Raw genomic sequence first — 15260 nt, forward strand, 5'->3', positions numbered from 1 at the left:
GTGCAACTTTTTATTGAAATAATTGGGTCAATGGCAGAAAAATATCAGGCAAATGTGTCTCTTAATCTGAGTAATATTTTGAAAGCATGTTTCTAGAACCAACTGTGAACAGTGTGAATACTCATCTTTTGAAAGTGTGATTATTTTTTTAAATTGCCTTTCTATAATGTTTATATTTTACTTTCATTCTTGGAATAATTTTACTCCAAAGCTGTAATCAGGTTTTGTGTACACACGTTGCTGATATATAGATCTATACAATGCAAATGCATTCAGTATCTGTAAATATAGTGTATGCACTTCTTCAAAATAGCTTGATGCTTTGATTTGTAACTGTTTAAGGTTTTACTTAAAATTCTAAACACTACACCTAGCATAGCCGTTTCAGTGGAATACTTCAAATAGTAAGTCCTAAAGGTGACACAACAAAGGAAATACCTTGGATACTGCAGCTTTTATTTATAAAGGAAATGCCTACATAGTCCAGTGAAGGAAAACGTAACCTGATTCCGTTTCTATAGGCAATTTCTATTAAGAAATTGCTCTACTTCATGAATTTTCAAGCGCATGGTGAGATTTTTATGAACAAAGTGAATTACATGTATTTTGTCTGATGGTTTGGTTCCCTTTCCTTTTCTTAATTTCTAAATATTTCTTTTACAGCAAACATTATTTAAAAAATACTTTAAAATCTCCCCTTGCTCATTATGAAGCTCTTGCCTTAAAATATCTTTGGGACAGTGTGTGTGGGGAGGGGGGGAGAAGGAAGAGAGGATTTCAAATTGTAATAAATTTAATTATATTGTACCGTAATGAACACATGGCTCTTTTCCCTGCTGCCTTAAATCTGTTTTTAATTCTCCTGCAAGAATGTTTTCCTATTGTTGTATACACCCGCACACAGAACCCGAGTCTAACTCTGCAAGCAGTTTTCTGTAAAGCAGATGATTTGTATTCCTAATACTATTATATCCCTGAAATAAAATACTGTGTCCCTGAAATAATTTCATTCTTGGACAAATGTTTATATCATGTGAAGCTGCTCAAAATAATATCATAACTGTCATTTTCATAGTATCTATCATTCTCACCTTTTAAAGGACTTTCACAAACTGAACTTCTCAGCGACCCTTTAATGTGGGTAAGTAAAACCCCATTCACAGATGGGTAAATTGAGGTTCATAGAGGATGTGATTTGCTCCACGTCACACAGCAAGTTACTGCAGAGACCAGGAATAGAAGCCCAGGAAATAGTGATCTCTTAGCCCCCTGCTTTAAACACTTTCCCTTTTCCAGAATTTCATTGCTGCTCCATCATAACAGTTTTAGTACAAAGCACAATTATATCTACATGTCGGAAGCAACTACTGCCACAATAGGAACTAGAGTTTTTGTCTCCGATCCTGAAACTGCGTCCTGGCTGACAGACCTGTTTACCTGCAGAGCCCCACTGACATTGCAGGGGCTCTGCACAGGTACAGGGATCCACCCATGTGGATGCAATTGCAGGATCAGGGCCTTAGTTGTCCCAAAACCGCCTATCTCCTATTATGTTTCCCCCTTTTGTGCCTCTCCATCTTTCCCACATGCAGTAGCTCAGATTCTCTCACGAGCTCTCCATGAACAGTAACGGTTATGGGCTGGGCGTAATTTATCCCTGCAGCTTTTGCATTCATGTATATATATATTTCCAAGCAAAACAAGACATGGAAACCTGATGAGGAGCTTGTGGCTGCACTGCCATTTCCTACCTAAGCATGTCTTTGCCTACAGCACCATGGCATGAAAGAGCCTGCTAATGATTCTTAAATGTTCATTACTGTAGTTCCTCTTTCAGAGTATACTTCTCACCTTGAATGACCCATGTGTTGAATTTTAAGTAAGGGAGCCTATGATAGTAAGTCTGTCATGGCATTAGACTTTTTTTCCCCCTCCAACTCTTAAAAAGCTTTTTATTACAGGACTGCTTAAGGCATTCTTCAATTAGCATGTGCTGTATTGTGGCTGGAACAGCTGTTTACCATTTAATAAAGCATGGCATAATTTATTTTCAGAGTCTAGCAGCCGTCTTTGCTGTTACACCAAGGGAAAGAGACACAGTAGCTACATTGTTCACAGTCACCAGTGAAATAGCTGTAGACTATTATATGAACTCGTAGAACTATTAACTCACTCTCCAACTCCATTTCAAGGTGTGTTTACCTGACAGTCCAGAGATCCTATATTCTCTGTCACCTCCTGGGCAAAATAAAAAATAGCTATATATTACATTCCTCAAGTCAAGCAGCTAATTATCTATATTTACCTTAATTTCAGTCCCTTCTGCACCCCCAGGGGCAAGCTTAATAGGCACCATTTAGGGCTTCACACTTAGTTGCCTGAAAAACAATGGACTTGCTATGGCCAATTAAGTCAGTAAGGGCCTGGCCAACTGTGAACTACCCTAGCTATGCTCAAATAAATTTGTTAGTCTCTAAAGTGCCACAAGTACTCCTTTTCTTTTTACCCTAGCTATGAGGTTCCATCCAGTTCCTTCCTTCTATTCCTAGCTTCCCTCCTTCAGTCTTTGACCTGAAAGACATGCCTGCTTCTATCCATCTGTGTGCCTGGTGGGTTTGAAATGCACCCCAAAATATTTTGTACTTTGAAGCAGCATGCCAGCTGGTACTGAAGATTCTGGGGTGCATTTGGGTATTGAAGGCACCTAACACGAATGAGCTTGAAAGGAGGATGCCCTCTTGCAAAAGGGCGTGCAAGCCTTTTTATAGGCACTGAGTGGAATTCACTCCTTCAGATGAGTGAGCTGGTAGTAGGAGATAGGGAGCAGGGGTGATTTAAATGCAGGTTACCTGCTCTTGAGGCATTTAGGATGGTCCTTGATTTCCTCCTCTTTCTTGTCCCCAAGGCAAAGAGGTAGTCTTTTGGCTCAAGCGTTCAAGCACTGGGCTGGAACCTGGACTCGGTTCCTGACTCTGCCATGGAAATCTTGTGTGACCTTGGGCAAGTGTTTTAATCTCTCTGTGCCTTTGTTCTCCCTTTGTAAATTGGGGATACTAGTACTGTCCTATGTCATAGGGTGTTTTCAGGTTACATACATTAGTCTTTGTGAGGGTCTCAGATAATGCATATGAGGGTTTTACAAGCAGGCAAATAGAATATGCTGCATTCACTGAGTGTTAATAACCTAACTGTCACTACAATTATAGCCTATGTAAGTACCACTGTGACCCTTGCGCTGCTGAAAATAGAGTAATATTCCTCTGTCTCTGACTAACCTCATTTCTTGCACCTCCAAATGATACTAGATGGTGGGAGAAGCAGAGAACCTCTGCTGCCGTTGACTTTTGTAATTTGGATTGCAGCCCTTTATATGGCCTATAAAGTTGGATACATTATTAATACATAATAATTAATGCATGGATAATGGTATAATGCAGAGATATGGGCCAGGATCTAAAACACCTCTCAGGTTTGGGAAGTATGGTTCCAGAATTTAGCTTAGCATCCCAGGCCCATTTTGAATACTAAAATAACTGGTACATGGCCTTAAATTTGTTTTTAGGTTACTCTATAGTTTGACAGTAGAACTACATCTGTTGAATATCTCCAAATTCTGAGATTCAGTCTGTGCATGTAGATAGATTTATATGCATGATTAAGAGTAAAGGTATGTAGAAAGATGAGGTTTACATGGGGCCTGTGTGAGAATAGTTGTAATATTAATATTGACTTTACCGATAGAAGTTTAAGCATGTCACAATGCGTGAATGGTGGAACAAAACAGATCCCCAAATACATTGGGAGGTTGTTTTTAACTTGGCTTTATTTCCAAAATATCAGTGCATGAACCACTGTGCCTACGCAATACTATCTTCTTTGTTTTTTAACTGAGGCCATGTCAAACGTACCACCTATGCCAGCAAAACAAACACCCCCTGACCAGCATAAGCTTCGCTAGCATAAGTGGTAGTGTGCACGCCCCTGTGTCAGTGGGAGAGGGTCTCCTGCCGACGTAGCTACCTCCACTTTGTTGAGGTGCTAATTATGTCAATGGGAGAGCTCTCTCCTGTCAGCATAGAGCGGCTACATGAGCAATTTTACAGCAGCCCAACTGCATGAGCATAGCTGTGCCCCTTTAAGCTCGCTAGTGTAGATGTGGCCTAACTAAATGCGTTTAGAGATGAGCATGTATCAGGATTTAAAAAACAACTAACAGTAAATTTTTCAGAGACCACGGTAAATTAGGCTAGAATCTTGCTAAAGCATGCGTTTAATTTAGGATGAACGTTATAGCAGCTGAATAGGATCCAGTAGGGGCTTTTGGTACCTGAGTGATTTTGGTATAAGCATATTAGTTGGGTGTTTCTCCTAACAGGATCAGTAGCAAAACAGTTAAGTATTAGACATTTACTTTGTTTTATTTAGGTTTGAGAGTTAACACTCCATTGAGACAAATGGGATTGTTCACACCTCCCAGCTGTGTGTCATACTGTCCGCAGACTCAGGAAGATAGTAGGGCATCGGTTACACTCCATCATGTTTTTAAGGCTTTGCAAAGATAAAGGCTAGAAATAGTTGCTAAAATGAAAGCTTGAGGTCTAGTCTACACTTAAAACTTAGGTTGGTGTAGCTACAGCGCTTGAGTGTGAAAAATCGTCACCTGTCAACACAGTAGCTATACCAACCTAACCCCTTAGATGCAGTTAGGTCAATGGAAGAATGCTTCAGCCAACCAAACTACTGTATCTCGGGCACAGCTGGAGCTCCAACAGTGATGGAAAAACCCCTTCTGTGCGTCTAGTCTGTGCCTATACTGCAGGGTTCGAGAAGCATAGCTACTGCACTATAGTTAAATCACTAGTGCCTATACTGTAGACATGGCTGCGTTTTTGGAGCACATTTCTGCAGCAAATGCCATGAAATACATGCAGTCTGATTATAAAGAATGTAGTTAAAAATCTACATTATATCATGGATGCATTGTTTCAAGGGTTTTGAAAAAACAGAATTCATCCTTGCTAATTGTAGGCTATGTCTGCGCTACAGAGCCCCTTCATGCAGAGTCAGCCTACAATGACAGGAGTTTTTCTGCTGTTGCAGGAACACCACCTCCCCAAACAACGCTAGCTACATCAACAGAAGCACTCTTCTGTCCGCCAAGCTGCGTCTATACTGGGGTTGTTGTCAGCATAGATGTGTCCATCAGGTGTATGTTTGTGTCACACCTCTGACTGACATTGCTATGCTGGCATAAGTTTTAAGCGCAGACAAGGCCTTATATAGAGAACTGTCACATGCAGTTGGTATGGCAAAAGGACGGACTCGGTTTTCTGAAATTCTACAGGCATAGCTCATGGAGAGTGCATTGGCATTCAGGCCAGGTCTACACACAAAAGTTAAGTTGACCCAGCTACGTTGCTCAGGGGTGTGAAAAATCCACACTCCGAGTGATTTAGTGAAGTTGACCTAACCCCCAGTGTAGACAGTGCTAGGTGGATCGAAGAACTCTTCTGTTGACTTAGCTCCCACTTCTCAGGGAGGTGGATTACCAACAGGCAGAACCCCTTCTTTCACTGTAGTGAGTGTCTACGCTGAAGTGCTACAGCAGCTGTGCCATTATAGCATTTCAAGTGTAGACAAACTCTTATTCTCCCCACACACTGATCTCCGCTGTGCTGTGCATCATGAAAAGAAATGGCTTTTTTACACTGAATTAGGTACGCGGGTGCCACACTGAGTGCAATACAGAAGTGGGGCAAGAAAGAATGTTTTAAATATTGGAATTTAATTTAGGCATCATTTTTTACTTGGCCTGCTTATCGTCACTTCATTTGCTGCCCAAAATATTAGTGTGTATTGGAAGTGTGTGAAACAGAGCAGTCGCAGCTCAAAACTCATCTCCTGAGGTTCAGGTTACAAGCCATCCTGAAAATACCTATGTATAAGCTTAATTTTATGCTCAGGAATAGTGCCACTGAAGCCAAAACAGATAATTCATGTACATAGTGTCAAAAGATCAGGGCCAAACTCAGGAGACTAAACAAGAAAACACAGTGAATCTGCTATGAGGCTATAACCATCCTTCACCAACAACTTTTCTGTGGCTTTGAAATGCAACCATAAATCATCCCAGGTTCACTTAAAAAACAAAAACAAAAAACCACCAACCGTGGGACTGATCCTGAGATGCACAGATGCCCTGCAACTTGAGCTGAGCTGAGCTTTGAGTCTGAAACCAAACCCCTAAACCTTCCAACTCATCAGATTGTGTTGTGAAAATTAACACAATTCTAAGGCCGAGTCCCGTGTACTGTATGCCTGGGCTTGTTAAAAGGTAAAAATAAAAGGTGTTGGGGTGGGAGAGATTCAGTTACCCATTGTAGCTCCTCCACTACGTTTAAACCACAGCTAAATCCTGCAGTGTAGCTAGAACTGCCCCCTTTTTAACAGCATTTTTAACGAGGCAAACAGTGATACAGCCTTGGATTTTAGTAGAGCTGTGGCATGGTTCGGGACTGTAATTTTAGCACTCTTTCATCCCACTTACGTTATAAGGGACAGATTTTTCAAATGCTCCATGCCCAAAATTGTGGCCAGGGATTTCAAAAGGGACTTAGCACCTATCGTCTTTGGCTAGGCCACTTAAGGGCAGATTTTTCAAAATAATTTAGTACCCAACATGCTGAGTTCTTCTGACAATCTAGCCACCTACTTTAGTGCCTAAGCTGGAGCTAAGCATTGATGACAATCTGGCCCTGTGTACGATGCTAGACTCTTTCCCCCCCGCCCCCCAACGTCTGGCCCTAAGGCTGCGTACGTGTATATAACTGTGGTAACCTTGCTGATCTACCCATTTTGCAACTGGATAGCATCACCCCTTCCCATACCCCTGCCTTCCACCCCCGTCGAACAATGCTTGGGTTTTGTCAGTGTAAGTATAGGCACAGATGGAAATAAATCCGGAAGGGTTTGAAAACTGGTAATTTTTACCTACTGTCAAGAGGTTTTCATTATTTCCCTTTCTGTTCTTCCACCAGTGTTCCCCTCTTTCCTTTTTTTCAATGTCTTCCTGTTTTCACAGCCATTGCTGATCACTAGGGTAAAGTTCAGCTCAAATCTAAGAGCTCAATTCAGTTCAGGTCACAGGGAGTCTTTCCTTTGGCTTCAGTGGGTACTGAATCAGGCAGTATGTGAATAGGCAAGCTGAATTTGAACTCTGCCTCCTTCACCTCCAGGGACGATGCATGGCTTAACTTCGGTAAAAACATGGAGCAGTTTGCTAAGTTTCCCCTTTGCTAAAAGTACTTTTCATTCTATAGTGACCATTTACACAACTGTACCAGGAAGCTGAGGATGGATGGAGTGAAATACTTTGTACCTCTTGTAAAAACATGGCAAATCTACTTGCTTCAATTTCTATAAAAATTTACGTTGGAAATTTTCAAAATTGCCTAAGGGATTTAGGAGCACAATTGAAAATCAATCGGGCTTGTGCTCCTAAATCCTGTAGAATCCTTTGAAAATCTCCCCTTAATTCCTTAAACCATCCTCATCATATAAAAATAACATGTTCTTTAAAAAAAAATCTTTTTTACATGTGTTTAATCTAGAGCCTTAGATTATGAGAGGTAGGTACATTAACTTTTAGGCTCTTTTACATGACTTTTTTTTGCTTTCCTACAGAGCATATTGTGCTGACTACATATTTCCAAAGGCCAAATTCTGCCTTTAGTTACATACGTGAAGCTTCTGTTGGAGTCAATGAGCTGGACACATGCATACAAGGAGAGTGGTTGATCATTGATTTCAGTCAGTGTATGGTAAAATTTAACATTTTGGGGTGTACTGTTTTCCCATTCTCTGCGCAGTAGAATAATAAAGTGTTTTAAATGTGCCAAGTATTATCTCTCAAAGTTTGTTCAAACAACTCCCCTATGGGGATAGTGTAGTCTGAGGATTAGGTCCTGTCTCCATTTAACATATGGATAAATTGAGATAGTTTAAGACAGTTGTCCAAGGTCACTCAGTAGGTTAGTGACAGAGCCAAGCTTAAAACTCAGTTTCTGGCAACTAGCACTGTGCTAATATCACAGACCTCACTTCCTCCTACAAACCCTAGGATACATGGAAGTAATTTACCTGATGATGAGGAAAATTTAATACAGTTAACATGCAAGTTAAGTTAGAAATGTGGTGAAATTCAGTGTAATTACAGTAGAATCTCAGAGTTACGAACACCTTGGGAATGGAGGTTGTTCGTAACCCTGAAATGTTCAAAATTCTGAACAAGACATTATGGTTGTTTTTTCAAAAGTTTACAACTGAACATTGAGTTAGTTCAGCTTTGAAACTTTACTATGCAGAAGAAAAATGTTGCTTTTAACCATCTTGATTTAAATGAAACAAGCACAGAAACCGTTTCCTGACCGTGTCAAATCTTTTCTTTAAACTTTCCCTTTATTTTTTTTAGTACTTTATGTTTAACATAGTCCTGTACTGTATTTGCTGCTTTCTCGTTTTTCTTTCATTTATTTATTTTTTGGTCTCTGCTGCTGCCTGATTGCATACTTCCAGTTCCAAATGAGGTGTGCGGTTGACCTGTCAGTTAGTAACTTTGGTGTTCGTAACTCTGAGGTAACCAGTGCTTGCAGGTCATAGCCCCAGCACCTCTAGGCAGTGCTTAATTTGTGCCAGGGCTTACCTGGGACATTTGGGCTTGCCACGTCAGTTACCGATCCCCAGCGCAGGCAGCAGGAGACTAATGCTGGCCACAGAGCATCCTTTCTGTGCTGGGGCTAGCACCACTGCCTTGCCCACACCCTCGCAGGGGACTTGCACCAGGAGAAGGTGAGAGCAGGGCCTGATCCTGGACCCCCTTGCATGAGGGGTGAAGTGTTCTTCCCCTGTTAGGGGATTCCTCCCCGGCAGGTGCCCCGATCCAGGCCGAGAGGAGAGCGATCCGGGTTCAGATGGCAGGGCCTGCAACCCCTTTGTACAGAAGCAATGGATCAGGTAGGAAGGAAAACTTACACCCCTCCCAACATTGAGAGAGCAATGGGGATGGGGGTGATTGGGAGAGGGGGGGCAGCGCACTGCTGTTCCATGTACCCTGCTCCATTTGGAAACCAAAGCACCAGCCCCCCTACGACAATCACACAGGGTGTGGGGGTATATTTGGGGTGGGTGTTTGGGATGGGATGTAGGTTGCGGGGGTGTATGGGCATAGGCAGGTCAGGGAGTGCACGTGGAATGGGGGGACACGTGGGGGCTAGGCATGGTTGGGTGTACGGAATGTGTGGGATGGGGTTGTGCTTAATTTGCGGCGGGGCTGATTACAAATTAAACACTGTACTTAACCTTCAGGTTCCTATTCAGGAAATCCACCAAAGCAGAATCAATATCATGATACGTAATCATGTTGTTTCTTATGGGTTTGTTTTTGTGGTGGTGGTGCCTGTTGGGCTTTCATTCGTTTTTTGTTTTGTTTTTTGAGCACCTGTGTGCACCATGCTCTACATCCTTCCAGTATTTTGTAAATGAATGTTTGTTTGCTTGCAGTCAATGATTGCTACAACACCTGTATTTAATTTCTTAAAATATAGTTTAAACACAGTTTGAGAGAATGGCTCAAAAATTCTAGAGAAAAGCTAGCCTTGTCTAATAAATTCTCTAGTCTAAGGGATATCGGTAAGGACCAACATCATGTCTCCTAGGGATAGCCAGGGCACAGTGCAACTACATTTTAATATAGAAGAGAGCAGGAGTGCTGGAACAATTTTTATAATGGGGGTGCTTAAGAGCCATTGAGCCAAACTGTAAACCCTTTGTATAATGGAAACCACTTTAAGCCAGAGAGTGCAGCAGTACCACTAGTTCCAGCACCAGTGGGGGAGAGGCTGCTGAGTCTTAACCATTCTAAGAACAGTAGAGAAGAAGAACATGAGCGTTGGGTAAAATGGAGCAGAGGTATAAATACATGACATTCTTTGGATAAACAGGAGCAGACCTGGGAGTCTGTCTCTCGCCGTGCATCAGTTTGAACTAGGAGACTGTTAGAAAACAGTAATTTCTTTTTAATAGTAAAATTCTGAATTCATAAAGTAAAACCTTGTTTCAGTATCCAGTTTCTGGGGGAAACCCCCCCCCCCACACACACACACACACTATATTATTTGGAGAGTCTGGTACATGGTCTCACACAAAGGAGTACCCGAAGGTGGCTGTTGACTGATCTCTTGATGCTTGGGCAAAACTGAGGAGAAAGTCTAACAAATGCATCGTTTTGCAGTAAATTAGATCAGATTTCCGCATCTCCGCACTCAGTCTGTGAGCTGACAGTTCAGTAGAACGTTCCCTTGTAAGGTTCGCCCTCTTAGGAAAAGGGGCAATAATTCATCATTAGGATTTCAGAGTCCAGGTGTAGATGAAAACTGATGGAGCCTCCAGCGAGGCAGGGAAAGTGCACAGAAGAAGAAAATTTTATCTGAAGCCTAATTCCCTGGTTACAGCAGAGCATAATTAAGATAATATTGCTTCAAGAGTTCTTTAATGATTAAAAATCACATATGCAGAATCCATAAATTGGAGGGCAACAGATTGGAAGGATATAGCATCAGAGATCTGTTTTGTGCACATTGTACAGAAAAGTACACCAGTGGCAGAACAGCAGCCTAGGCAGCCACAGGAGACCAGGCCCATTCCAAGGACTTTGTTTAGATGCAACAAATCATTTGTCTGTTATTAACCCAGAGCTTGTAATTATGCAGATTGCCATAGATTTTCCTGGGCCTGGAAGTGAGATTGAGGGTTGTTCACACTATAGCAGGCAGCTCAGGGCTGGCCATGCATTACTGAACTTGCCACATTTATCATGTTGACTGATGGCAGCAGAAGCAGGTCTCAGGTCCCAGTGGTTAATGTAGTGGGTAATTAACTGTCATTTGCCTAGTAATAGGCTGATGATCAATGGTTTGTGTGGAAACAAATTCTAATCAGGTAGCTGATAAATGCTCAGGGAGCGAGAGCAATTGAAATTGGGGGAAACTATGTCCAGAATTTCAAAATGGCATTGTGGGTTTTTATTATTATTATTATTTATTATTAATGGGGGGGACTATGTTCTTCATATAAACAGCTCTATCCAAAATGAACCACAGCTAATATTAATCTCACGTGAGTTTGTTTGTGTGCGGGGGGGGGGGAGAATTCATGTAAAGTAGGCTTCCTCTCCTTTGCTTAGTTGAAATATATAAGTAGGTCTGGTGCTTAAAAGTGAAGCAGCTTCCATGTGGTGCAGTTAGACCAAGGAGTGTACAATGAAACCCACACAAAGTGAATTCCAGCAATTTTCCATTGGTAGGGATGCAAAATGATGGTCCCAAATTGTTTCGTTGCACTGCAGCGTGTAAACTATAGTGAACCTCGGGCTTACACAAAAGTGTTTGATATCGAAAAAGACTTGACTGTAAATAGTAACACCACATGCACTTAATCCCCAATCCTTCAAATAGTTAAACACACACTTAACTTTAAATGTGTGAGTAGTCTCACTGAAGTCTTGAGAGTTCCCGCTGAATTGGATCTCAGGGGAATGGGACTATTCATATGCTTAAAGTTAAGGGTGTGCTAAAGTGCTTTGCTGTATTGGGCACTTAAAGCATAACTTCCTTATTAATGGGTCTTATTAATTTGTTAGTCTCTAAGGTGCCACAAGTACGCCTTTTCTTTTTGCGGATACAGACTAACACGGCTGCTACTCTGAAACCTCTTAATAATGCGTAGTTCGGTATAATAATTCTTTACACTTATGGCCTTTACATAGCACCTTTTGCTACCTGATCTGTATTTCTTGTACACCTCTAACTCTCATTCACCTCCAGGTGAGTGTGTAAGGAATGCAGAATTGGGTCCTTGGTCAGACTATCTCAACAGTCTTCACAAGTATTAAACCTCACAATATTCCTATGAAATAGGTAGATTTTAGGTCTATTTTACAGATGAGGCACTGAGGTTTGAGTGAAGCCCACCCAGGAAATCCGTAGCAGAGCTAGGCCTAAGGCTGGAATAGAATGTTTACAAAGGGAACATGGATTAAAAAGCATGGTGTATATGTAATTTTAATCATAAATTTTAACAGTTAACAGAAACAAAGTTGACATGGGTTTGAATAATCTGATAGGAGCTGAGTAACACAATGCTGCTGATTAAACTGTGGTGTTCGTTATCTCAAAAAACTTCCTCAAATAATGGTAACCAGCACATCAGACAATCATTGGAAGATGGTTCAGAACTTCAAAATAAACATAGATTCATAGATACTAAGGACTTCAAGGAGCAGAGTACATGCCTGTATTTATGCAAAAAGTACATCTTAAGTGGAAGCAGAAGGTATAAGGAATTGGAATTAAGTAGGTTTGTTGGTAACTCGTGAAATTCAGTAAAATGGAAGGATGTGATTAAAAAAGTACATTCATTTTTATGTTACCAAACTGAATTTTATACAGAGCACCTTTGAATTCATTAGTTTAGAACTGCTTTTAATTTGGTGGTTCCCTTGAGAGCCATTATATTTTTCTGCTGTCAGCCTGATATTGAGGAAAAAAGAGAACTGGCAGATGTGGCGTTTTCATCTAGTTTGCTTCATAGTTAAAAACAGCATTAACTGCTATACGCAGGCAGAACATTACTTTTAATAATCCATCACAACTATTAGGTAGTTTAAATAAAACTTCGTTTCAAAGATTGCTGGTGTGTGTAGCTAAAGTATTTTTTTTCTTGTTCATTATAATCCTCGTATGTTACAAAAGCATGCATACACGTAGGTTTTTTTGTCGTGATCTCATTTGAAAAGTTTCAAGAAATCTTTAACAAAGAGAAATCCTTTAAAATGGTTTTTTGAAAATATATTAGGCATTTTTACCAGACGTTTCAAATTGTTCTTACAATATATTATTCCTCTACTCCTGATGTGGCTATATATAGTTTACAGCCTCATTTACTTTAATGTGCTACCTGAATAACATAATCATAGCTATAACTATGGTAAAGGGTTGTAAGGTGTGTGAACCGCTAATGCTTTCTGACGATTTAAATGACTTGTTCATAAAATGTTCTTTTAATAATAATGGTAAAGCTTTTAGCACTAGATGTCAGAAATGTGGAGAATATTGGCTTTTTTAAGTGTTATTTCTTTTCTAGCTATAGTGTGTTTTAATAATAAATAGCAGTGAGGCCAAGGTTATGTGGCTCTCTTATTTACAGTACAGTCCAAGTAGAAAGATTCTTACCATATTTCAAACTGGTTGACCTCTGCTTGCATGTGGTTATGTAACTTTCCTAATGTATTTGTCATTTCCTCATTTGCTTGAACAAGATGTTTCTTCCATTAAGAAAGGTCAGTGACGTATGTACCAAAGAAGCATATTTATGTATAAAAACAGCATAAAAATTACTTTGCAAGGCAGAGTATTATTGTAGCACTGGTTTATAGAGCTTCCCAATGCTTTCACACTTTATCGGCAAGTGGCTTCTAATGGGATTGTTTCATGAGTGCTCTTGTTCTGCTAAATACCAGCCTTTCCAAAGAATGGTACACTGGGAAGTTGAATGACAATTACAGATTTTTATAAAGCCCAAGAAAATAAATAGAGGTATAATTTTTTTCCCCCTATCAGTTAATCGTATCCTTGAATATCTTCCCTTTGTGTGTCCTCAGGTTATTTGGTGTTACAGGAAACTGTGCTGCTTGCAGTAAGCTAATACCTGCTTTTGAGATGGTGATGAGAGCCAAGGAAAATGTTTACCACCTGGACTGCTTTGCATGTCAGCTTTGTAATCAGAGGTAAGAGGACTTCTTGGTTTAATTCCATAGGCTAAAACTAACTGAGCCCTGATGTATATATTTTTGTTTAATGGAGAGAAAGCATTCTCTAGGGATTGAAATACAAGGCTGGGAGTCACACCTGGATTCTTTCCCCAGTATTGCCACCAACAACCTGTGTGACCTTGGGCAAGTCACTTAAACTTTTTGTGCCTCAGTTCCCTCATCAATAAACAAGGATAATGATACTTCTGCTCACTCACAAGGGTGCCTGTCAAGCTTAATTAATTACTATTTATAAAGTGCTCCAAGATCCTCTGCTGTAGAAAAGTGCAAAGCAGTACCATTTATCATTATTATGTTAATTTTATTTAAAAATCCTCAGTTTTGTCAGTTGAATTTCTTTTAAAAATACATACTATTTCTTTCTGTTGACAGAACTCTCATCGTTTGAATTTACATGACATTGCATTCCACTGTTCTTTGTAAATCAGTATTGGAATCATGTACCACGTTCTTGTGACATTATAAACACTCCAAGGCACCAATCCTGCAAAACTTGTTCTGTGTGAGCATGTGCCTGCAGCTACTTAGAGCCCCATTGACATTCATCCAGGTGGAACATGTTGCAGGATCGGGGTTTAAAACTGGAAAATCACAATGGTTGAGATTTTTAAAGTCAATTAGGATATTTGGTCACACAGTTCCCAGTCACTTCATTCAGAGTGGGCAGCTAAATCCTATACTGTGCTTTGAAAATCTCAACCTATGTCATTGCGGTGGAATCTTGGCCCCATGGAAGTCAATAGGAATTTCGCCATTGACTTCCATGGGGCCAGGATGTCACCGCTGGAAATTAAAGAACTGATTCACGTGTACTAATTTATGTACGTATTACACTGCCTCAATTATTATATAATCCTACATTTAGTATCACATTTTACAGTTTACATTTCTTTTACATTTGCATAAGAAGAAATACTCAGGATACAACTTTCTTAGGTAGTAACTAAAAATTACTACAATAATATTCTAATGTGATATTCACCAAATGTAAATCTAGCCCTAAATAAGCCTTGCTAACTTACCCTGTACTGCAGTGTATTATTCTGTAGCATTGTAGTAATTTAAAAATCAACATCCCCAGAGCAACATAAAATGTACAACTGCTAATAAGTATAGCACAGTACAATTACACTCTAAAAAAGCTAAATTGACCTTTTTCATCATGTTGCATGGAAATTAAAATTTCAGACAAAGAATAACCGCAGCTTAAATGATATAATAATGCAAAGTAATTATAGGTTGTAATGCTATTTACAGATCCTGTATCAATTTTACCTTGCTACAGAACTAAAAGGCTGTATTCGAAATCCTGTCTACCCTACCAGTAGAACCCACTGAAGAAAGACACACGCACTCCTAAATTCAGATTCTAAAA

The 15260-nt window shown here is 40.1% G+C and overlaps 1 protein-coding gene across 10 annotated transcripts in view; it reads left to right on the plus strand.

Moving 5' to 3' along the window:
* LMO3 (LIM domain only 3) overlaps window positions 1–15260 on the plus strand; it is an 82838-nt gene that overhangs the window by 52945 nt on the left and 14633 nt on the right. For all 10 annotated transcript variants that reach the window (XM_043539160.1, XM_043539162.1, XM_043539173.1 and 7 more), the window contains one exon: window positions 13715–13840. In XM_043539160.1, coding sequence (XP_043395095.1) covers window positions 13715–13758 — 44 coding nt within the window. In that variant the 3' untranslated portion in view covers window positions 13759–13840. Of the gene's footprint in view, window positions 1–13714; window positions 13841–15260 lie in introns of those variants that run through there.

Source organism: Chelonia mydas, chromosome 1, assembly GCF_015237465.2.
Source record: "Chelonia mydas isolate rCheMyd1 chromosome 1, rCheMyd1.pri.v2, whole genome shotgun sequence".
NCBI classification, from domain to species: domain Eukaryota; kingdom Metazoa; phylum Chordata; order Testudines; family Cheloniidae; genus Chelonia; species Chelonia mydas.